This window comes from Aspergillus multicolor (genome assembly GCF_047715735.1).
Source record: "Aspergillus multicolor strain CBS 133.54 unplaced genomic scaffold BDW74scaffold_40, whole genome shotgun sequence".
Lineage (NCBI taxonomy): Eukaryota > Fungi > Ascomycota > Eurotiomycetes > Eurotiales > Aspergillaceae > Aspergillus > Aspergillus multicolor.
Window position 1 is genome coordinate 42,494 of NW_027395991.1, and position 21,459 is coordinate 63,952.

The following is a 21,459-nucleotide window of genomic DNA, read 5'->3' on the forward strand; positions in this document are numbered from 1 at the left end:
GTTATGGGGACAAGCTCAAGTTGACATCTTTTCTTTCTTGCGTCCGATGATCCAGCATCCATATATATACTTCTGACCAGCCTTCACAACTCGATAGTCTTCATCTATGAAACAACAATCATAGCTTATACCTCCACCCCCTCTCATTCCCAGAATGCGGCGTCCACCCCTCAATCTCATCCAACTTCCTATTCAACCTCCTACCTCTCCAACTGACCGCAAAGGCCGATACAGCCACAAGCGCACAGCCCATAATCAGCAAGCCCCCGCCCATACGATAGTACGGCTCCTGGCTCGTCGGGTAAAAGTACGGACTGAACCAATGGCTCGACTGGCTGATACAGTTGGCAATCGCAATGAGCGCCGCCTTTTTCGCACGCGGCGATGGGACGACCGTCGTCTCCCATGAAAGCTGTAGATTGAGGCCGTTGTATGTGCCGCAGATCAGCAGCACAAGGCCGAAGTACCGGGCGCCGACGTTCAGTGTGCTAATGAGAATGCCGCAGCCCGCTGCTGAGAAGATAATGGGGATCACGATGTGCCAGGTTGTCTCTTGCATTCTGCCGCATGACCAGGCTACGGCGCAGGCGAATATGTAGGCGATGGCGTAGGGAGGGGCTTGCACGAGGTATGTGGTCATTGTGTCGAAGCCGAAGGTTTTCATGATCTAGCAAGTACGCAATGAGCATCAATCTGCAGAGCAAGCTTTGAATTGAATAGAGAAAGGTGTGGACTCACCGACGGCAAAAAGTCCTTGAAGCTTTGCGCGGTAACGAGGGCAAAGTGCATAAGGCAGAAGAACCACGTAAATGGATCTTTCACTGCATCTCTGAGCCCGTCCCATGTCCCTCCAACTGTCTCGTCAATGCCACCGTTGGACAGAAGCACACGGTACTGAGCCATCTCGCGTTCCTCATCGGACAGAAAGCGAGTGTTATGAGGCCAGGCGGGTAGAAAGATGAAAGAGCCCAGCGCAACGAGGATGGACGCTATACCTTCGATCAGGAAGAACCATTGCCATGCGTGCAAGTTGGCAATGCCGTCCATGTTCTCGAGGATCCCGGCAGCCAAGAAACCGGACATGATGTTTGAGATGGTATTGCCGGCGTGCCATATGGCCATGCGCATGGGCGATTCTTCTTTTGTGTACCATGATGAAGTCACTGGATCATCAGCTTTGGAGCAGTCCAGCAATGGAATACCGGCGGAATGATTGCAAGTGGGGAGATCGGGAGAAGATTCGGACATGGCCAAGACCAAAGGTTTGGGAAGTGAAGTTCGCAGCAATTGTTACTACTTACGCAAAGTGAGGGCCGGAAAGAAAGGTGCTTCTGCCAGACCGATGAAGAACCTAACAACACAGAATCCCGCACCACTAAAAGGCACACTGTCAGCAATCGCCTATTGTATTGCCCGGAGGAACTGACTTTGTCATCGCAGGCATGCAGATCGTCCCAGCGCTCCACATGAGCATCATGGTAGGGAGGAACCAGCGTGGGTTGGACTTAGCCATGAGTAGGTTCCCAGGAAGCTGGCCAACGAGGTAGCCCACGTAGAATGTCGAAATACCGGCACTCCACACTGTATCGCTCATGTGGAGGTCTTCTTGAAGTCCGGCTAGTCGGGCGTTAGAGACATTGATGCGGTCGAGGTAACTGGTTGGACTTTAGCATATCTGTGTATATGCTGAACGGAAAACATACTTCATCAGAAACATGAGAGTCACGCAAGGCATCATATGCCAGTCAATCCTTTTCAGGACTTTCTTGTTGAGAGCATCCATCTGCTCCGGAGTCAGGTCGCGTAGTAGCTCGAATCGCGCCTGAATTTGCTCCGGTGAGATATAAGTGCCATGAATAGGCTGTTGCTTTGCTGACTCCGTGACATCCTCGATATGGCTTTCAACCTCCTTTAGGTCTTTATCAGGGTGGTCTGATTTCTTCAACTCGACTCCGGCCGGGTCAATGGAGGTCGGTGTAGGCATGATGAAGATGGCGCTGAGTTTGTCCTGAGCTCCGTAATGGATGAGGCAGTGTTATGGATTAGCAGACTGTAGTCAACATCTCGTGCTCTTTATACGACGACGTCGAATCGATACCCGAGGAAGAATTGGAGACAGAAACCTGGGGTTGCGGGGGTCCCAGACGGGCATCATGAAGGACCCCGCGGGAGGAGAGTACAATGCGTCCAAGACGGAACGTAACCTCTCAGCGGTGGTTGGCTACAGTTGGAGACACTTGCCGGTAACGGGAGGGCGATAGCGCACCTTGGCAGACGTTGATACGCCATGACAACCGTTGCAACGGCAAGAGGACAAAGAGAGGGTCTTAGCGTGGTTGACGGGTGTATGATTCAATCTCTAACTCTATACCGTGGAAGCAAGCGTGGACGAAGTCTTCTTAGTCGTTGCTTCTCAGGCCTTTGCGCTCATCAACAGTGTCGCAACATTTTCATAGACCGTAAACACTATACCACCGCTGAGAACCAACCTGCCTAGCCGCATCGTGCTTCCGCGCCAAAGGGCCCTCACGCCTCCGTCCTTCAACACACTCTGCAACGCTTCCATAGTAGATGCGCCTTTGGCACCCTGGGCACGCGTTTTGATAGTGTCAAAAGGCTGGGTCATGTATACTGTTATTATACCGGCCGTAGCTCCCATTCCAAACGTGAGTGCTGGGTTCTTTTTGTCCTTGATGTTGGTGCGCGAAGACACTAGCTCTTTCAAAATGTTATATGAGCCCATGCGCACACCAGAGGTAGCAGCCTGCTTCATTGTAGTAGATACCAGACCACGATATACCTCCTTGAAGCCGGACTCAGCCAGGATCATGCGGAGGGCGTGGAATCCGCCCTTGTAGCGACGTGCTGTCGATGATCGTGCGTCATCAATTCTGCATTATGAGTAGAAGTCTAATTAGCATCGAAGATATCCACTGTGAAGTAAAACGAACTGACAGTCGACTCACAAAGCAGTCTTGATTCGTTCTGTAGGCGTCACTGCGACCACGCTCTCGACCACGCCCGCGGTCATGCCAGCCAGAATCCCGCGGCCTGGCGATAGAGCCCCATCGGCATCGGACATAAGGTTTTTGATGGTATCAAAGGACAAGAAACGCACACCAGCCTTGAAGGCTGTGCCGAGAATCAGGGTTGAGCACCCAGTGTAGATGGCTCGGACACCATCCTGCCGCACCGTTTGTATTATGACAGTCAAAGGATTCCTGGGAATTGTAGAAGGCGTTCCGCCCGCAATACTTTGGCTCAATTGTGCTCGGGTCTTAGCGAATTCGAAAGGATACTATGGTCCAATCCGTCACCGGTCAGCAATGATACGCAGCAGGGGCACAGAGGATCAGAACGAACAGTAGCGGTTGCTTCCACAGCGCCAGCAACGGCACCCGCAGCCAGGGAAACGCCCGGCGGAATCACTTTCTTCTTAGCTACCTGAGGTTGTTGCCTCGGTGCAGGCACAGGAGGGTGTGGCGGGGCTCCGGGGAGAGTAGTCATGGTGAATATGGGGTAATGATAACAGAGGGCCGATAAAGGAGAAAGGTCGCCAGCGCTAATAGTGGGATCCGATAAAAGAGATTTCAGAGAGGTAACAAATACCAGGATGGTATAGTATTTGAATGTTCGGCATTGCTCCGATAATGTTTCGCGGTTGCGAATTAATTGGAAGGAATGAGAGGCTGGTGCTTGGACGTGGAGTCGTCGTTATGGAGGAGCTTCGTTCCCGCGGGATCTAAGGATTGCTGCTCTTCCCGTCGCACGTGACCAGCAGCGGAGATAACACAGTGCTTCCGCCCGCCAGGATCTCTCAGCTGCTGCATCTGTCTAACTAATTCTACTCGGCTCATGGATACCCTGCACAGCAGCGAGTCTGCTCCCCACTCACTGACTTCGTCTCGCTCCCGTCGGCGACGTGCTGTCGAAGCTTGCTCGTTTTGCCGTAGAAGAAAGGTGCGTCGAGGCTACTGTTTTCTACCCAAGCTAACGGTGCTTGAGGTGACGTTAGATCAAATGTAATAATGAGGGTCCCGTATGTTCGAATTGCAAGACGTACGCCCAGAACTGTGTCTATGAGCCCATTAGCGAGCGGGAACGGGAAGCTGGCCGTGGCCGGCATGAACGCTCCAGACATCCCAGAACTCCAGGTAGAAGCGGCATGAGCATTGACAAGAACAGGCGTTCACGATCAACCCCGCTATCACGTAGTAGTGGCGAACCTGCTCGCCAGCAAAGGCTGCGCGAGGAGGTGCCGTCCAGCAATGGCTCCGACCGGGGTCACATATCTGCATCCTCTGAGCCTGGAGTAGCCCGCATATTGATTTCAGCCAACGGCGCGTCCAGTTACCATGGGCGTACCAGCGCATTCTTTGAGGATAATGTTCCAGATCGGCTGCCAGGACCTGATCAACCTCCTCGGATGCCAGATGACTGGGTAGAACGGGGTCTTGTTGCCGAAGCAGCTAAGCAACGTAAGTGACAGCTTAGCATTCATTTCTTGTTGTGTAATACACCATTTGGCCTGCATATCATCATATTCAGCTGCCTCTCCACTCGTGCTAAGGACCATGGTCGAGGAGTTTTATTCATTGCAATAGATGGACATTGATTATATGCAGGCCTTGGAGTCCATTTCAAGTGTTTTTCACTCTGGCCGATGAACCATTTCATGTTGAAAGACTAAGGTCAAACAGGTCAGATGGAGGAGTTGAACTTTCGTCAAGGAAAACTCGACTTCGATGGCATCGATCCTGATTTAGGAATGCATCTGTTGTCGCTTCATTGGAATCGCCAGCACCATTCGTTCCTTATAACATATCGCCCAGCCTTCATGCGGGACATGGCCTGCAATGGCCCTTACTTCTCCAAGTTGCTCCTCAACGCGATCTACTTCGGTGCAGCCAAATTTAGCCCTAGATTGGAGGTTCGAAAGGATCCCAGCGATGTCCGCACTGCAGGCTGGAAGTACCGCGAGCGAGTCCGCGAACTTCTCGGTGGCGCATTGGATCGTAGCGATGTTACAACTATCCAAGCATTGCTCATGATGACAAACTCGCTTTTTGCACTCGGTGACGAAAGGAGCGCTGCATGGCTGTACTCCGGACTGGCGTTTCGCATGTTAATCGACTTGGGTATGCATGTTGACCTAACAGGCACCAGCCGCTTTTCAGACGAGGATTTGGAAATCCGACGGCGAGTCTTTTGGGGCGCGTTTGGTAAGCGCTCCTTATCTAATTCTTCTTGTACTATAGTCTCTGGCTGACGGTGCGCGAAATGTAGTTGTGGACAAAATCCAGAGCCTTTACCAAGGCCGTCCAGTCAGCTTAAAGGAGACGGACGCTCTCGTTCCGATCAAATTTTTGGACACGTACGAAGAGCTAGAGCACTGGAAGCCATTTGCGTACTCAACCTGTGCGCCGGACTATCCAGGCATGCCGGCGTACAGCACATCCACCTTCACATATCTGTGCAAGCTTTCAGTGACCATGAGCGACATTCTGAGCTGCATATACACGGAGCGCAGTTCCAACCAAAGCCCCACAGAGCTTGCAAAGATGCTAGGTGAGCTGCAGCTTAGACTGGACCAGTGGCAGGCTCGTCTACCGGAGCATCTGCAATTCGATCCGGCCAGGGTCCATACTGTGGCTCTTCCACCCCCTCATGTATCCAGCCTACAGTCAGTCATGCTGCCTACACAAAGACACCTGGATAGAGAATGTTTGAACTGACCAATTCAGCGCAATGTATAATTCGCTCGTCATCCTGCTTCACCGTCCTTTCGTGGCGGACGGCCATCTATACAGCACGTCTCCGTCCATCTCCGTCGATTCGTTTATCAAATGTGCCTCCGCAGCATCAAACACTAGCAAGCTTTTGCGGGCTTATCACCGTGCATTCTCCATCCGGCGAGCACCTTATCTTATATCATATGCGACGTATGTTGCCGCGACAATTCTCAACCGAATTGCGGCCCGGCGTAGAAATGATTCAACAGCGCATGCCGATCTAGCGACTTGTCTGGCAGTGTTCAAAGAGAACCAAGAGACAAACTCGGCTGTCAAGAAGGCGGCCACGATTGTCCACGGCCTCATGAAAAAGCTCGGGGTAGTTATCAAGGAGGTCTCGCTCGCAGCACTCGAGGTTGAACCGTCAATACTCGATCCGGGTCCGAATTCACAAACTAACGATCGCGCTGTTGAAGCTCGTGCCTCTCATCAGGACAGTGTCGGTCACATTGCTGGTAACAACACGGCGATCGGTATCATGACAGAGCCTTCAAGCACGACTGATACTCGGCCAGTGCCCTCATCAAGGTCAGACTGGATGGATATAGATGGTATCATTCAGAGTTTTCTGCAGGAGAACAGTGGCCGCGGAGGTAGATTAACAGGATACGATGCCGACGGAATTCTGAATCCATCTATTCAAACACCGTGGCCAGCTCAGCCGGGAAACGCTCATATGTCAGGCTTGACTGATAGAAACCTTGCCCTTGGAAGTCAGACTGCGCTTCGCCCTGACATGCAGACACCCAATGGAGTGCATCAGTCAGTGGAACCTAGCGGGAGATATCATTGGGATTATGGCAGGTCGACAAACAACGACCTTTCGTCGTTGAAAGATCCACTTTTTGGTTTCAATGGTTCGTCCATGGACGGATTCCCGTTTACCGCATGGTGAGCGTCATTGATACCCACGGGGAGACGGTACGATATCTCTATGCGGGGGAACAAGCGGTACTCCCGGTCCCGTCGCATTCCCGCGGGAACGCTCAGACACCCGTGTGGGGCATACAATATCTTGCCCTCGCAAGGGCACAACGATCTTTCTATGGCATTACGCGTCAAGATTCCTTACGAGTATCCTTCCAATAGGAACTACGTTATAACTTGGACGCAGATTCCGCCATCCAAGATGGAACCCTATATATGGTCCCACACATGGAGTAGATATGGTAACTCAGTTGGTGCCGCGGGTATTTAGGAGGGCACTTGGGTCAAGGACTCTTGAGTATATCATAAAGGCACCTGAGTCTTACCCTCCCTGGCTGCAGACCCTTGAGACACATAGACCTATCTTACCCAATATGCTCGACGTGGCTACTTCGCATATCAACAAGTCCCGGCGACTTAAGCGCCATACCCTACCCTGCGTTCTTATGCGCGCGGGAACATCCAAGGGCATCTTCCTCCACCGAGATGACCTACCTGCAAAGGAAAGTGACTGGGCTCCTCACCTTATCTCTGCACTTGGATCTCGAGGAAACGATCCTCGACAGATTGACGGCGTCGGTGGAGGGACCTCAACGACATCCAAGGTCGCCGTTGTGCGCCGATCACAGCGACCAGATGCCGATGTCGACTGGACATTCGTTCAGGTTGCCGTGGGGAAAGAGACGATAGACCTCACTGGTACATGCGGTAACATGACTTCTGGCGTGGCACCGTTCGCCGTGCAGGAAGGCCTCGTCAAGCCTCGGCGCGGACAAACCAAGGTGCGCTTTTATGACCGAAAGCCCAGGACCAAATCAAACACTAACCGACATAGATGGACGTCCGGATCTACAACACAAACACCGACCGCATAGTCATCGAGACCGTCGCAGTCGACAGCTCCGGCGACTACGAAGAAGACGGCACCTTCATCATCCCGGGCGTCAGCACACCCGGCAGCGAAGTGAAATGTAAATTCGTGGGCCCCAGCGGCAGCATGACGGGGAAGCTCTTCCCGTCCAACAACCAACAACAACAGATCCTCCGCGTGGATCCTGGATTCCTCATGTCCGCCCAGGAGCCCTTCAATGCCCGAGTAACCCTCATCGACTCAGCAAACCCATTCGTACTCATCGATGCAACGTTTATATCAACAGCCCTGGTCGCAACGATATCGTCTGACTCCTCTCGCAATGCACTCGTTGAGTCCATCCGCCGCGCTGGTGCTGTGGCAATGGGGTTAGCCGCTGACATCGAGACAGCAGGCAAGACGCGCGGTACGCCCAAAGCCGCACTCGTGTATCCGCCGACCGTGTCCCATGCTGGTAATGGGGCAAGCGGTCGATCGGATATACGGGTGCAGGCGTACTCAATGGGCTTGCCGCACCCTAGTCTCCAGCTCACTGGCGCGGTGACTGTGGCTGTTGCGCTGAGTTACCCTGGGACAGTTGTTGCTGGGCTGTCTGCTAACCCTGTCTTTGCGGATGGGGAGTCACTGCCACTGACGCCGGAGCAGTCGCCGCCGCCTGAGGATAAGATGGAATTGGGCGTTCTGGTAGAACGGGAGGTCCTGATCGAGCACAGTAAGGGGACTATCAAGGTCGATGTGCTTATGGGGAAGGAGGGAGGGGTGGCTAGCTGTGCGGTATCGCGGACCGCAAGGCGCTTGTTTGAGGGTAAGGTCAGGTATTATATACAGGAAGGTGAAATGTAATTAGAGAGATAGAATATGGAACATGATACGCGCATTGTCTTTCTCTATTTGATATTCCACTCCATTGTTGAACCATTCTGCTTTTACAGCTTTACCTACTACAGCCCATCGTCCGAAAAATAGACGCAGCCCAATCAACCCTCATCTGATCCCAGAAAAGGAGAAGGCCACTCCCCACCTCTCCAGCTATCCCCTCAAGAAAACCGATAAACAACATCCCCAAACGCCCCCGTAGGAAAAACATAAAACCACTCTAGCTCCTCCTCCCCCTTGCTGAGGATCCCATGCTCCGCATCCCCCGGGATAAAAACCACACTCCCCTTACGCACCTCATGTTCCACGCCTTCAATAACCACAATCCCGCTGCCCGCCGTGACGTAGTAGATCTCCGCCTGCGTGTGCCGGTGCAGCGCCAATGACCCGCTGTGTGGAGGGCATGTTGCGAGGCCGGCACACATGGAGGTGCTGCGGGTTTGTGGGGTTGAGAGGAGGGTGCGCCAGGTTAGGTTGTTTGTGGTGGGGATGCAGCTTGGTGGGAGACCTGGGGTTGGGCCTGGTGTTTGTGTTTGTGCAGGGGCGGGGAAGGATTCGGGGGTTTGGGAGGTTATTGTTTCGCGGTGGAGGATTATTGGCGAGACTTGTGGTTGTAGGATTAGAGGTTGGTTTTGGCCATGGCCTGGTAGTGGATCCATTTCAATGAGTGTAGGTAGTTTTGAAAGATGGTGGTGACGCAGGTACTCCGTAGGGTTCTCTTGAGATTGAGATGGTCGAGTCCAGCATGAAGATAAGAACGAGAGTTCGAGCATGCGAGAGAGGTTGGACTACAAATGCAATTTTGTATGATAGCCGGCGTTCATGTAGACATCTGTCTATTTTCTGATTATTCTATCCTGTATCCGTGACCTCACTTACTTAGCTGCAGGGCACGTGGAGAGTTTTTCCGGATTGGGTAAAACTGTCCTGAAGTTCGAGCCCTAAGCTCGGAGGGATCCTGGGCCAAGGTGGAGCTGGGAGAGGTCCTAGCACTGCAAGCATGGAGGTTGTCGATTGCGTGCTTTATAATGATGACTGAATCTTAGGGCAAGAACAACTAATGGCCCAGGTAGATTAGAAACCTGGCTGGTTATGCAGGTGGCACTGAGCCAGGCATCGAGGATGCAGGTAGCCTAGGAAGGGTAGTCAGTTGGAATCAGCATGTCAGAGAAACCATCCAACAAACGAGAGCCCTCGTTCCTCAAAGGGTTCTCAGGGACAGAAGGATAGCACCGAAGGAGTCCATAGGGCAGAAAAAATCCGAGAACCCTTCTCTCCTCCCCTCCCTTCCCCTGTCTGGTCCTCCGAAGTCTAGGTACGCTGTCTACCTCGGATGGGCGCCATAGATCAGAGTCAGCAGGAAGCAAGGGGCCGACAAGCGCAAAATCGCCGAACCTGCAGGCCAATCCGTAGACGTGCTTTGACAGATGCACGTCGGAGAATACGCGCCTCCCGCCGATCTCTCACTATACAGGAGGGCAGGACCAGGTGGCTGGGTGTTCGCCTCCCTCGGCACATTGGACGATGGTTCAAGGATAAGGTGAGTCCTGTTCCAATTCAATTATTCATGTAAGTCCTGAGTGCCCTATCTAGGGAGCAGACCCTGGATAGAACCCCAACTCCAAGTTTTTATCCTCAAATCTCGGTTGGAGTCAATCAAATCAACTGCCTGGCTGGTGGACGCCATCAGGTAAGAAGGAGGCAGTTCAATGTTGTCCAGGGCTCGGCGAGTGTTTAAGGGCGAGTTAGTGTTCGCTGCAATGCAGACCTCAGAGATTCTCGTGAGATACAACCCGATCGTGTATTTTGAGGTAGAACAAGCACCCATTGTGATTGTAGCGTGCTGATGCTTTATTTCCGCTGCAAGATAATGCAGACGCAAGCCCCACGAGATCAATTCGCCGAGTCCGGAGTGCGCCTGCATCGATGCAAGGGCGTCAGGCACAGGATGTTGTTCGCCTCGGGTTGGAGTGGATATCTATGGGTCAGCTAGGTCAAAGGTCGCGTTGCCCAGTGCGCTTAGGTCGTGCCTGAGACAAGAACAGAAAGTCAGAAACCAAGGGCCGGCACAGTGGCCACTTAGCTCCTTAGCCACTGGTAAGACTCCGAGTCGAGTCCGTGCAGCCGCTGGCCGTGACCTCGAGAAAGAATGTCAGCCGCTCCGCGGGACAAGCAAGGAGGGGGCTGGAGGCTGGGGGCGTGCGTATCGATAAGAGGCAAAGGGCAGACGCAGGTACAGAGGAGCCGGTCACTGCCGGATCGACAGGGCAGCAGTAGTGGCTCACAGCGAGCAGGGATGCGCTTCCATCTCGGCTTTTGGCCTGCCTGCAACAATGTCACTGTGACTCAATAATAATTAATCTGAAGCAGCTGATCAGTCGGTCGTTGATGATTGTCAAGATGGAAAGAAAGCAATGCCACGCCTTAGGCACAAGCTTAGGCACACAAAGCTCATTGGTCAACGCGCTTGTGACGCGCTCTGATGACACGGTACGCGTCGACGCGTTTCTCTCTAATCTTGCCTTATCAGGGGAAACCATTGCGGAATTAATTGAGCGCCATTGACGACATGAAGCTGTTCCTACGGGATACAAGTCCTCTTTATAGAGATTTAGGAGTGGTGGTGATGTCCTGGGAAGGATAGAAATATGGAAGGGCAGGTATCCAGGTCAGGGAAGGTAGAGACCCCCAACCACCTCACATCGAGGAGAAACTATACTCAGCACTAAGACATCACCCTTTTTAGTTTCTTTGTTCTATATCGAGTATCCATAGCTAAGTTTAAGTTTAACTGAAGAATCGGTACCTGGTCAATTGTAGTCAACGAAGTCCGGAATAGTCCCAATTGCAATGCACGGTACACTGCATGCAGGCGCAATGCGCGTTGTCCCACACGGCACGGGCCTGCCTTGAGTCAGTCAGAAGACACTGTCAAGGAGATTTCCACCTTGCAGGGAGCCCGTCCCCTTTTCTCCTTGTCTCAGTCCACTCGGGTGATGTAGATACAGCCGTAGCTTCATATATGACCAGGCCGTCTCCTGTAGAGGTCAAGGAGCAGGGAGAATGAAGGAAGCCAGCATCCCAGTCGTTCACTATCACAGTCATTGAGCAGTCAGCAGTCAGCATTGCACTCATTGTTGTATTGCAGTCATTCTTTCGTCAGACAATAGCCCGTTCTATTATTACCAGCCCGACCTTCTAATACATTCATCGTCGCACACTCCAATCCGCTTGCGGCTGCGGCTCCACTCCCCTTTTCCACTTATCCCTCCCCCAACACCACCTCGAGTTTCATCTTCTTCCAACAACGACACTCAAAATACCATCGTCGCATCTTCGGAACTTACCCAGACAAGATCGCTGATACCAACTTCTATTTTCAACGACTTTTCGTCCGCGTCACCCCATCCCACCCCCTCGAATTAACCCCCGGCGCAAAACAGCGCCACCCACCGCGCACAACACCAAGCTCACCACCTCCTATCCTCGCGATTCCCATCGCCATCGCATCGCATCCATCCATCATACAACAATCGCGCAATGCTCCTGCCCTCAGCTTTATCCTGCGACATGCGCCGCGCATCGCGCTTCACACCCAGCCGCCTCTTCTCGACACCTCCCCCCTCCGACGCCGACAGCCAAGTCCGCCTCCCAAGCAACGGCGACGGTAACGGCCTCCTCGGAACCTGTCGCGCGCTCCAATCTCTCCTACACACCCCAGCGCCGTCCTCGCGCCGCGCAAAACCAGCTCGTCTGCAAAGTCCGCTTACGTTTCAACCGACGCCGCCGTCGCCTGCCTCGTCGCGCAAGAGTAACACCAACAGCAGCACCAACAACAAGAGGAGCTCGTGCTCGCGCTCGAGCACGCCATCTTATAAGCCTCTGTCGCCGCGCGCGTCAAGGGGTCCGAATAAGCGGGGGCGCGATATATTTGAGGAGGACTTGATAATGGAAGACGAAAGCTCGAGCTCGAGCTCGGTCTGCGCTATCGATGCGCTGAACCCGTCCACTCCAAAACGCGCACGGCATCTCCCCTACGAGCTTCCGCTTGGTCTCTCCCAGACAGACTTCTACTCGCTTCATTCGCCGCCTGTCTCGCAGTCCCCTCCTTCTCCTGCGCTACGGCGCGAAAACGAGCAAGAACAAAGACCAACGTCCTCGTTGTCATTAATGCCAGCCTTCAACCCCGACGCAGTCCTCCCCTCTATCGAAGAACCAGAACCAGAATCGCAAACACAAATATCACCAAAATCAGAAACCAATAAGCCAGCTCCAGCAGAAGATAGCGACTGGACAACAAACGACGACCAACGCCTCGTCGAGCTCGTCCTGCAAAAGTTCCAGCTCTCCCAGCGCGACTGGGACGAGTGCGCGCGGCGCATGGGCAAAGACCACGCCAGCGTTGGCCAGCGATGGCAGGTCCTCGTTGGAGAGGGGAATGTTGGTTTACGGCGCGGTGGACGACGAGTCCGCAAGGCTATCTGTGAGGATTGGATGTGATTCTTTTACTTCTTATCTCTTCTCTTTTGTATTATTTTCCTTTTTTTTCTTTTGTTTGGAGTTGGATGGTGGTGGTGCTGTTTTCTTGATACCTATTTGTTTTCTTTGTTTTTCTTTTTTCTTTTTCTTTCATGCTTGATGTACATCTATCTATGACTTCGCTGTACTTTACTTTATGTTGCTCGGACTGCATATGTCTTCTCTTTATTTATCATCTTATTTGGCTATGCCTCTAAACATGTCTTGTCTGCAGCCTAAATATCTTGTTGACTGGCTTATCCCAATTTCCTGGCTGAACGATGTCCTCAATGCCTTTGATGCATATCATCTCAATCTCACTTTGAACAATGAACAATAACATATGTACTATATCCAGCGATCCATACAAACATACCTAAACTTCTCTGACAGTATGCTCTTGGATATATCTGAAGTCTATGTTCTACTCTTTCAATGGCTGGATAAGCCCAAGTCATCCGGCTGATATCCATTGCCTCTGATGCATAGCATATCAACCCCCCTCCGCACTATATACCGGTACTCTCTACAGTGTATACTTAACGATAACACTAATGATCCAAACAAACACAGCCCAATATGAAACTTTCTTGCGGCATGACTTTCAAGCCAATAACCGATCCAGCTCTTCCGATCCAATCCAGCCTCAAAACCCTGAACCTCCTTCCCGCTCCTTCCACGCCGTTGCAGTCAGTCCCCGGATCCCAGATCCTAAACTTTAACAAGGCATTTACAATTGGAAAGCACTTACGGCTACGCCAGCCGCCAAAATACATAGAACCCGGGAGAAGTAATTGGTTTGTAAGTCAGATTATATTTGGATTAGCAATCGCACTTTCTCACCGATGGAGGTGCGAGTGGCCAGTAATAATGATTATCTACGGCTAGTTGCCTGGCGGACATCAAACTCGACCAGCGAGTAAGTGAGCTTTCGAAAAAAGGAGATGGAAGAAACGAGAACCCTTGATCAGAATCTGTACTCATGTTAGTATCATCATTGCCATTTCAAGGAGAAAAAAGTAAGACAACATACCGAACCTCGTAGCTTCCAGCGCGGGTCATATATCGAACCCATTTCACACTTGAGTAGTTGTTCTTTTCGAATACCTTGAGATATCGTACGAGTAAACCGGAGCTCGTAAACATGAGGAGAGAAAAGTTGAGACTGATAGGCGGCCGACTCCAAGCTTTCTGATTTGTCATCGCGGACAACGTCGCCTCAGCCGTGAGGACGAACTCCGCGCCTCCAGAGAACCTCGCAATCTTCCAAACGATGTTGTTCTGTTCGGGCTCGTATTTGGCGCGACCCTGGGACGTCCGCTCGGTCGTTTTCGCCGTGTTCAGTGGCGTGGGAATTCGGACAATGACATTCGTAGCAAACAGCTTGGAAGAATAGTTCGCTTTAATTGCGATGCTGTACTCGACCTTGGTTGTTCCGATCTCTCGCACGATGGGGTGCACCTTGAACGGCAGGTTGACGTTCTCCGTCGCACGATACCGCATTAGCTCGAATTCGCCGTCTGGCGGCACAAAACTGATAATACGGTCCGCATCGAACCGTCCAAGCTTAACACATTGGTGAAATTGACAGTCTTCAAGCGTCACACTGCCAGCCGCAGCCTTGGTCTTCGAACCACCGCCGCCCCCGCTCCGCCCGCCAGAGCCCGGATTCGCGGACCCAGGTCCCGCAGCGTCATTATCAAGCAGTAGCCGGTCGTTCAGCCCGAACTTGCACTCGGGTGTTCCGGAGAGGTACGCCCGCATCACGATCTGCCCGTTTACGTCGGCGCGCAGGACCGTCCCCGTTGCAGACATGAGGAGGTTCACGTCCTCGATTACGTCCACGAAGGCTTCGTTCTTGCGGTATTTGACGTCGGCGCGGCGCCAGGAGAGCGCGCCCGTCGCTTGCTGCGTTATGCGGGCGGAGTCGGAAGGGTTGTTGGTTATGGCGGACTTGACGCCCTCCGTTGTGATGTACATTTTCAGCGTGTCGGTTTCGGTGTTTTGCGGGTAGCCGAAGTCGAGGATTTCTGTCGTCACATAGATCCATTAGATTATTTCGATTTCCTAGGGAAAGTAATGGGAAGCGAACCATCAAGCAACTCATAAATCAGCACAAAATTATTCTTCACGGCCTCCTCGTCGAATTTCCCGAAATAGCTCTTTCCCAGCAACACCAGGCGATACAGGAACTCAAAGACAAGCGCCGCGTTTGCATTGCTCTTCGTTACGGCGACAATGTAGATATTCTCATGCTTGACGTGGCTGAACGTGGTCGAACCCAGCGTCAGAATCGGAGACCGCACCTGCGGGTTCGAGATGACCTGGATGCGGAAGATATCGGCGAGCCGCGGACGACAGTCATTTCGGAATGCCCGAAATATGAGATTCTCGCCCTTTTGGTTAAAAATGAGGATTCCGGAGAGCATCTTGCGGGCTGGGTTGTGTGGTTTGGGGCCGGTGGAAGGGTTGAGGGGGCGGAGATGTACATTCGGCCGTGGTCAGGAGAACGGGCTGTCATTGGCGGAGCGGGGAGCTGGAGCTTGGACCCTTTAGTATAGGCCATGGTCCAATCGATGGATTACGATTTATTTACTGTACATAGAAATAGCATATAACTGGACCTTCATTGATTATTTTGTGCAGTGGCTTAGCCACACACTAAGTTGTATACATAAGGACCATCAGCGCGAACAGGCCGTGGTCTAAAAATGGTATCAGACATGATCTCATACACCAAGAAGCAGAGTCCGAGACGAAGACGAAAACGCTAATATACAAAGCCGGAATTAAGAGAAAGAAGTAAAGAGTAAAGGGGGTATAGGGAGAAGTGAAGAAGTGAAAGCGGGCTATACACCACCGCTCTCCGGTCGAGTCCCAGGCCTTGACGGATTCCCCTCGCTGGGAACAATGCCGACCTTGGGATCGGGAATCTGGATATCCAGCGACATGTACGCCGTCCTCCGCAGACTCCAGATCCGCACGCCGTCCTTGGCCCCGACCTCGCGATTCCACTTTTCCAGCCAGTCTTCCACACGTCTGAGATGGCTTTTGACGCCCGGCGCGCCTATATCCTCCCAGATCCACCCAGTGAGCAACCCAATCGCCCCATCGATCCAATTGCGGAAGCTGAACGGGTTGAACGCAACAATGAGTTCGTCGTTGACTGCCGCGATGATCCGTCGGAATTCTTGCTCTGGCAGTAGCGGGTCGAGAATCTCCGGATACAAATTCGAATACGTCGGTGCAAGATCCCCCCTGACCATCCAGTCTCGCCGGATCCGAATAATACGCGTCGACATGTACTCGTCCGACCCCGGCGGCACATGCGGATTGATGTGTGGGAAGCAAGGATGGGCCGGACCCCAGGCTAGCTCCTCCGCAACGTCCGGCTCGTTCGGGGCCCCTGGGTTCGACGGGATGGACGCGATTTGCGATTGTGATCGGAGGGAATGCTGTGACTGGACATGGCGCGGACGGTCGGTTCCCAGCGCGCGCTCGGGTGTAGCAACGGGTTCCATCTCCAACGGGACGTCTTCGAATGCGCCGCTCTGCCTCCCTCGAGGCACCGCTATGCTTGACCGGCCGCTCTCAGACTCCTGCTGGCTGCGCTCGACAACTAGACTGTTTGGCGACGGTGTAAGTCGACTGCGACGCCGCTCGGGAATCGTGAGCAGTGGATACGCGTCTCGGTGGGATCCAAGCGGGAGGCTCTCGTTCGAGGCCTGCGCAACTGCGGTCGCCGGCGTGATACGCGGGACGTAGTTGACCGGGTTCGCGAGGCGAACGGCGGGGGGCCGTAGAATCTTTGGAGGCACCCAGCGGTTCTGCAGGAATGACGATCGGGCTCGTGAGGGGGACGTGACAGGTGTTGACGTTTCAGATGCAATCTCCAGGCGTTCGAAGTCGGATGGGGGTAAGGCCGTGGGGCTCGGTTGGGGGTCGTGGAATGCCGCGCGCGGGGAGGGATTCGATGGAGCAGGTTCTTTAATCTGGGGCGGTGGTATGATAGAGTGATCGCGGAATGGGCGTGACGCGGCCGTTTTTGCTGGCGAGGGGAGCCTGGGGGCAGACAGAGGAGCGGTGGTGAGTAGTAGTGGAAGTTGAGGGAGACAAAGTGAGAGGAAGCCGGGGCGGCTGTGATTGGCGGGCGGCGGGCGAAAAGGGGCGCACTGGCTGGGGACAAGATTCGATCTGAGCTCGACATCCACAAATGATGCGATCGATCTGTACGTATTGTTCAGATCTGGAAAATGGGCTGGGGAGATTAGAGAATGCAAAGAATATTCATGAGAGTCAAATTGATTTTTAAAGGAATGACTGGGTGGAGGAGTCCGTGTTCAATAAAGGGCATCCAATGGACACATCAAGTCGGCTTCACTACAGGGCTGACGGCGTTGGGAGGGAAAACGAAAGAAACGGCCAGAATATCAGGAACGGGCCAGGGGCGTTGGGACAAAGCCGGGGTTTATAAAGAAGAAATGAATCATGAAATCTCTGAAGCTCTTAAATCGAAACATCGCCAGCCAGGCCAGCCCCCGGACGAGACCGGGTCGCCTCACTACTCAAATAGCCCAAATAGTGTGCAAGTAAGGCTCCAACCATGCTAAACTTAGCTCTTCCTTCCATCATGACTTCACTGCTCTTCTTCAAAGGGATGGCGATCCACCGATTCCCCGAAATTACATTGAGGCTGGCTCTGTGATGATTATGTCACTGGCAAGGAAACTAGCGATCGACAGTAGGTACAAACAAAGGTGAGAGAGATTAGGTACGTAGTAAGTAGTAGTCGGGGTAATGCATATCTCATCGCTAACATAACAAGCAAACCTTTACCATGGCTCCAGATTATTGATTAAACATAAGACACCACCCATATCCAGTAACCGGTCATATTAATCGATCGACGCTTTGATTGGCTTTGGCTTGCATCCGCCGCAGGGCCTCCCGATGCAAGTCGCTCATGTCGCCTTTCTGCATCCCTTCAGCGATCCTATCTCCAATGCTCGCTGAGGAGTTGCGTTGCCCCAGCTGGCTGTACGGCGATGCATTGTGGTCCCCAGGCACTGGGGCCGTCGACTGGGCAAGTTTCAGCGGATCCCGTCTCCCAAGGTCATCCCGGACAGACTCGCGCCACGCTGCCAGAACAGCCGGGAAGTTTGCCCTCGATGGCACGCCGGCATTGTTCCATCTGGACGGCGCGGCGTTCGTCGGTGAAACGGGAGAGACCTGTTGGTGGAGCATCGTCCGGCGCTGAGATAGAGGGATATCGTCGTCGTCCTCTTCGGGTATCGCGAAGGTCGAACCAGACGGATACCGCGATGGGAAATCTGTGGGCGATTGCCCTGTGTTGTGGCGCGTATATGGGTCGGTTGGGAGGGAAAGAGACGACAGCCGGCTTCGCATCATGTCCTCGCGCACGGCGATGAGAGGCGCCGGGCCCTTCCAGCGTGGCTTCGCCTTCTCGCTGTCATCGCGGCTTCGTTCGCCAGGCGAGAGCGTGATTGAGGACGGAGTGGCAATGTTACCTATTTGAGGTTGCACCGCAGGGGCCAAATTCTGGGAGACATGCGCTGACCCAACTGAGTGGCCAGAAAGCCGCCTGGGCGACTTTGATCGCCTCTTATTTTTCTGGGAACCTGTTCGAGAGTCGTGTTTGTGGTGTACGTGAACTTCGTTTGTGTCCTTCCGAGACTCAACAGCTGGGGGCGGCTGCGCGTTCAGTGGCGTTTGCAGCAGTTCCGTCACATTGACCGGCGCTGCCTCTTCCTCAGCTGGGTCTGGTTGTCGGTCTTCCAAGGGCTGGATAGGCTCTGGCTCAGGGATATCAGCGTTCGCTAGATGTTTGGCCCATTCGTTCATGCGATACGCTTGGACGACCCTTGATGTGTGTTTGGGGATTTGTTCCACCGTCTCTGCGTCCAGTCGCTTGGGTTCCTCCTTTTTTGGGGCTTTTTCCTTGGAAGGACCTTCCTTGATCAATAATTCGGTTGGTTTATCGTCTCCTTTCGCGGGCTGTTCATGAGTTGCGGAGTCCTCCCTGGGCTCGCCCTTGATGTCAGCCTGACCGGCTTGGTCTTCTGTAGGCTTATTCGGGTAAGCGTCCACAGTGCCACCCTGCGTTTCAGATTCGACTCTGGCTTCAGAAGGCTTCTCTTCTGGCCGATGATTCTCGTCGTGTTGGCCAATAGTCCTTTCGTCCTGTGGTTGTGCGACGCTTGTAGCGACGCCCGGCTGATGATCAGCCTGCAATTGCTCTCCCGAGCTCTGAAGCTCAGCGGAGTCTTTTGGTTCTTCAGCTTGAATCTCTGTCGACTTCTTCTCGATTTTGTCTTGTTGCCGACGTGCTTCCACAGAGTCAACGCCGCTGTCCGGGGCGCTGTCCGGCTTTGGAGCGTCGGAGGATACTTCATTCATGGTCGGTTTCTGGATTTGATCATTTTCAAGAGACTTGTCGCCAGTAGGGATCTCTGTAGGCTGCGATACCTCTTTCTCTGCGCTTGGCGTACTCTGGGTGTGCACCTGTGTACCTACTTCTCCTTTCACTGACGACGCGGCTGTAGCATCGAGATATTGTGCAGTTGTAGGTAGCTCCTCGTCCAACATGGCCTGATACTGGCTGTTCGCAGCAACAGTGTGACAATCAGTATCCGCATCGTCCACAACGCCAACTGTAGAGACCACATCATCATCATCATGGCGAGCAACCAAGGCCTCTTGAGACTCCGAAACAGGCTTTGCGGCTTTGACGGACCGGGCCGCGCTCTTGACAGAGGCCTTGTGTGAAAGCATAGATAGTCGTTTTGAGTAGATGGAGGCACTCTCTGACCCGACAATCGCGGTCATGTCGGAGCTCTTATCATCCGATATCGCACCACGCAGAGCTTTAGGGTAATCACCGTCCCCCTCGACATCTTCACTTGGAACGCAGGTTTCCTTGTCTGCCGAGTCTGTATCCTGGCGCTGGGTTTTACTCCCTGTTATGTCGGTATCCGAAGCATCATCGTCCCCGCGTGCCCTGCAGTCAGAGCAACGGTAAGAAACTTCGGAGTCGGCAATAGACTTTTTCTCTGCATCATCCTTCTCTTTGTCCTTGGCATCTGCCTCGTCTGCATGGCAAGTTGCCAAGTCAGGAATACTTGCCGAGCTTTCAGATGCTCCGGGCTTGTGGTTGCCGTATTTAGCCTCCCACTCCATGCGCTCTTTCAAATTATCCTCTTCCAAACGTTTACCGACCTCTGCTTCGGCTTCGTCTTTTTGTCTCTGCTCTTCCTGCCGCTTTTCGTCTTCGCGTGCTCTTCGTTCACGCACGACTTTCCATAGGCGCAGCTGCGAGATCACACCCATGATGGCTACAATGACTGTTGCCGCGAGCTCAACTTTGATGTATCGAGTAACCGGGTACGTATCAGTTCCAAGGGGGAAGATGTCATCGTTCAAAGCTGCAAGGTCAGCTTGATCCTACCGATATGAAAGGAAGCACTCACCCCAAAGGTAAAGCCAAAACTCTTTCAACCCAGCCTTACTATAGCAGTCAATCCCCAAAGAGACCACAGTGCCACCGGCAATAGACGTCGAAACGATCAATCCGTACGGCCGGGTATAGTGACTGAACGAAACAGCGTAGAATCCGACAGTGATCGCACCGATAAATCCAGTCTTTGCGTCCGTCGATTTGATGAGACCGCCGGATCGTGTGGAAAGCAACCACATGCCCGTGCAGAAACCGCCGAGGAGACAGCCGAGACCTTCAGCCAGTTCTTTGAAGACTATTGCGAGAGCGCCGAATGTCACCCCCGTGAAGAAGATCGCTACGAGGTATGCGCCTTGTATTGCAACTGGGACAGGCGGGCTCATGACGTAGACGATGAGGACCTAGTTTAATTAGATCTTCTTCCTAAGTATGATCTCGAGGACACAGCTTACCGTTACTCCAAGGCTTGTCAGGAAAGCGGAGGATAAGAAGACTTGGATCCTAGAGTCCGATAAGAAAGCGTCGTCAAAGCGGCGCAGATGGAGAGACTTACCATAGATTCCTCACTCCAATCAATGCCAGAACACCGCCAGTGACTAGCAGGATAAACCCGCCTACTCCGAGAGCAGGTGTTACGGAGGGCTGGATGGGGAGCTCTCCGGGTGCGCGTGAGGTAGAGTTGGCGCCATCATCTTTGTGATATTAGCGAAAGCTCTACTTGAATTAGGCAGGAGCAACTTACCTTCCACCGGTTCTGAGATGTTCACTGTGGCCACCGGGGTGGCAGAGGCTGCCGTTGAGTTGGAGTTATCTGTCGCCGTCGCATTGCTCGTCGCATTCGCAGTTGAGATTGTCGCATTGGACGCATCTTTAATCTCAGACTCTCTACCTAGCAGAAGGCCATAATCGCGACGATCGATATGGGGAACTCTTGCAACAAAGGCAAACACAGCAGGGTAGAGGCAGGCAAGCAAGAGGAGGAACTGCGCCCTCATGGTGGG

General features: G+C 53.1%; 8 protein-coding genes across 8 annotated transcripts; 3 read left to right on the top strand and 5 right to left on the bottom strand.

The window, feature by feature from the left end:
* Window positions 1-118: 118 nt before the first annotated feature.
* BDW74DRAFT_182929 (uncharacterized protein) lies at window positions 119-1,984 on the bottom strand (the record flags this gene model as incomplete). Its single annotated transcript, XM_073730378.1, has 5 exons — window positions 119-667; window positions 739-1,163; window positions 1,302-1,375; window positions 1,428-1,655; window positions 1,704-1,984. 5 exons carry the CDS (start codon window positions 1,982-1,984, stop codon window positions 119-121), a joined length of 1,557 nt encoding a protein of 518 aa, XP_073578899.1.
* A 214-nt stretch (window positions 1,985-2,198) lies between these two features.
* On the bottom strand, window positions 2,199-3,702 carry BDW74DRAFT_102711 (uncharacterized protein). The gene is made up of 3 exons (XM_073721536.1): window positions 3,364-3,702; window positions 2,967-3,298; window positions 2,199-2,891 (listed from the first exon to the last, which is right to left on the bottom strand). The coding sequence occupies exons 1-3, from the start codon at window positions 3,505-3,507 to the stop codon at window positions 2,414-2,416; spliced, it is 954 nt and encodes a 317-aa protein (XP_073578900.1). The 5' UTR covers window positions 3,508-3,702; the 3' UTR covers window positions 2,199-2,413.
* A 724-nt stretch (window positions 3,703-4,426) lies between these two features.
* Window positions 4,427-8,433, top strand: BDW74DRAFT_170948 (uncharacterized protein; the record flags this gene model as incomplete). Its single annotated transcript, XM_073727235.1, has 6 exons — window positions 4,427-4,478; window positions 4,701-5,222; window positions 5,287-5,683; window positions 5,745-6,683; window positions 7,009-7,501; window positions 7,555-8,433. The coding sequence occupies 6 exons, from the start codon at window positions 4,427-4,429 to the stop codon at window positions 8,431-8,433; spliced, it is 3,282 nt and encodes a 1,093-aa protein (XP_073578901.1).
* A 175-nt stretch (window positions 8,434-8,608) lies between these two features.
* BDW74DRAFT_188600 (uncharacterized protein) lies at window positions 8,609-9,810 on the bottom strand (the record flags this gene model as incomplete). Its single annotated transcript, XM_073731769.1, has 2 exons — window positions 8,609-9,070; window positions 9,795-9,810. The coding sequence occupies 2 exons, from the start codon at window positions 9,808-9,810 to the stop codon at window positions 8,628-8,630; spliced, it is 459 nt and encodes a 152-aa protein (XP_073578902.1). The 3' UTR covers window positions 8,609-8,627.
* Window positions 9,811-11,774: 1,964 nt separating this feature from the next.
* Window positions 11,775-13,353, top strand: BDW74DRAFT_162231 (uncharacterized protein). The gene has a single exon (XM_073725915.1). It carries the CDS (start codon window positions 12,007-12,009, stop codon window positions 12,964-12,966), a length of 960 nt encoding a protein of 319 aa, XP_073578903.1. The 5' UTR covers window positions 11,775-12,006; the 3' UTR covers window positions 12,967-13,353.
* A 412-nt stretch (window positions 13,354-13,765) lies between these two features.
* Window positions 13,766-15,420, bottom strand: BDW74DRAFT_162232 (AP-2 complex subunit mu). The gene is made up of 3 exons (XM_073725916.1): window positions 15,077-15,420; window positions 14,018-15,014; window positions 13,766-13,958 (listed from the first exon to the last, which is right to left on the bottom strand). The coding sequence occupies exons 1-3, from the start codon at window positions 15,411-15,413 to the stop codon at window positions 13,952-13,954; spliced, it is 1,341 nt and encodes a 446-aa protein (XP_073578904.1). The 5' UTR covers window positions 15,414-15,420; the 3' UTR covers window positions 13,766-13,951.
* Window positions 15,421-15,592: 172 nt separating this feature from the next.
* BDW74DRAFT_102748 (uncharacterized protein) lies at window positions 15,593-17,003 on the top strand. The gene has a single exon (XM_073721537.1). The coding sequence runs from the start codon at window positions 15,895-15,897 to the stop codon at window positions 16,747-16,749; it is 855 nt and encodes a 284-aa protein (XP_073578905.1). The 5' UTR covers window positions 15,593-15,894; the 3' UTR covers window positions 16,750-17,003.
* Window positions 17,004-17,734: 731 nt separating this feature from the next.
* Window positions 17,735-21,453, bottom strand: BDW74DRAFT_188602 (uncharacterized protein; the record flags this gene model as incomplete). Its single annotated transcript, XM_073731770.1, has 5 exons — window positions 17,735-20,426; window positions 20,472-20,859; window positions 20,911-20,959; window positions 21,012-21,150; window positions 21,201-21,453. The coding sequence occupies 5 exons, from the start codon at window positions 21,451-21,453 to the stop codon at window positions 17,875-17,877; spliced, it is 3,381 nt and encodes a 1,126-aa protein (XP_073578906.1). The 3' UTR covers window positions 17,735-17,874.
* Between the last annotated feature and the right edge of the window lie 6 nt (window positions 21,454-21,459).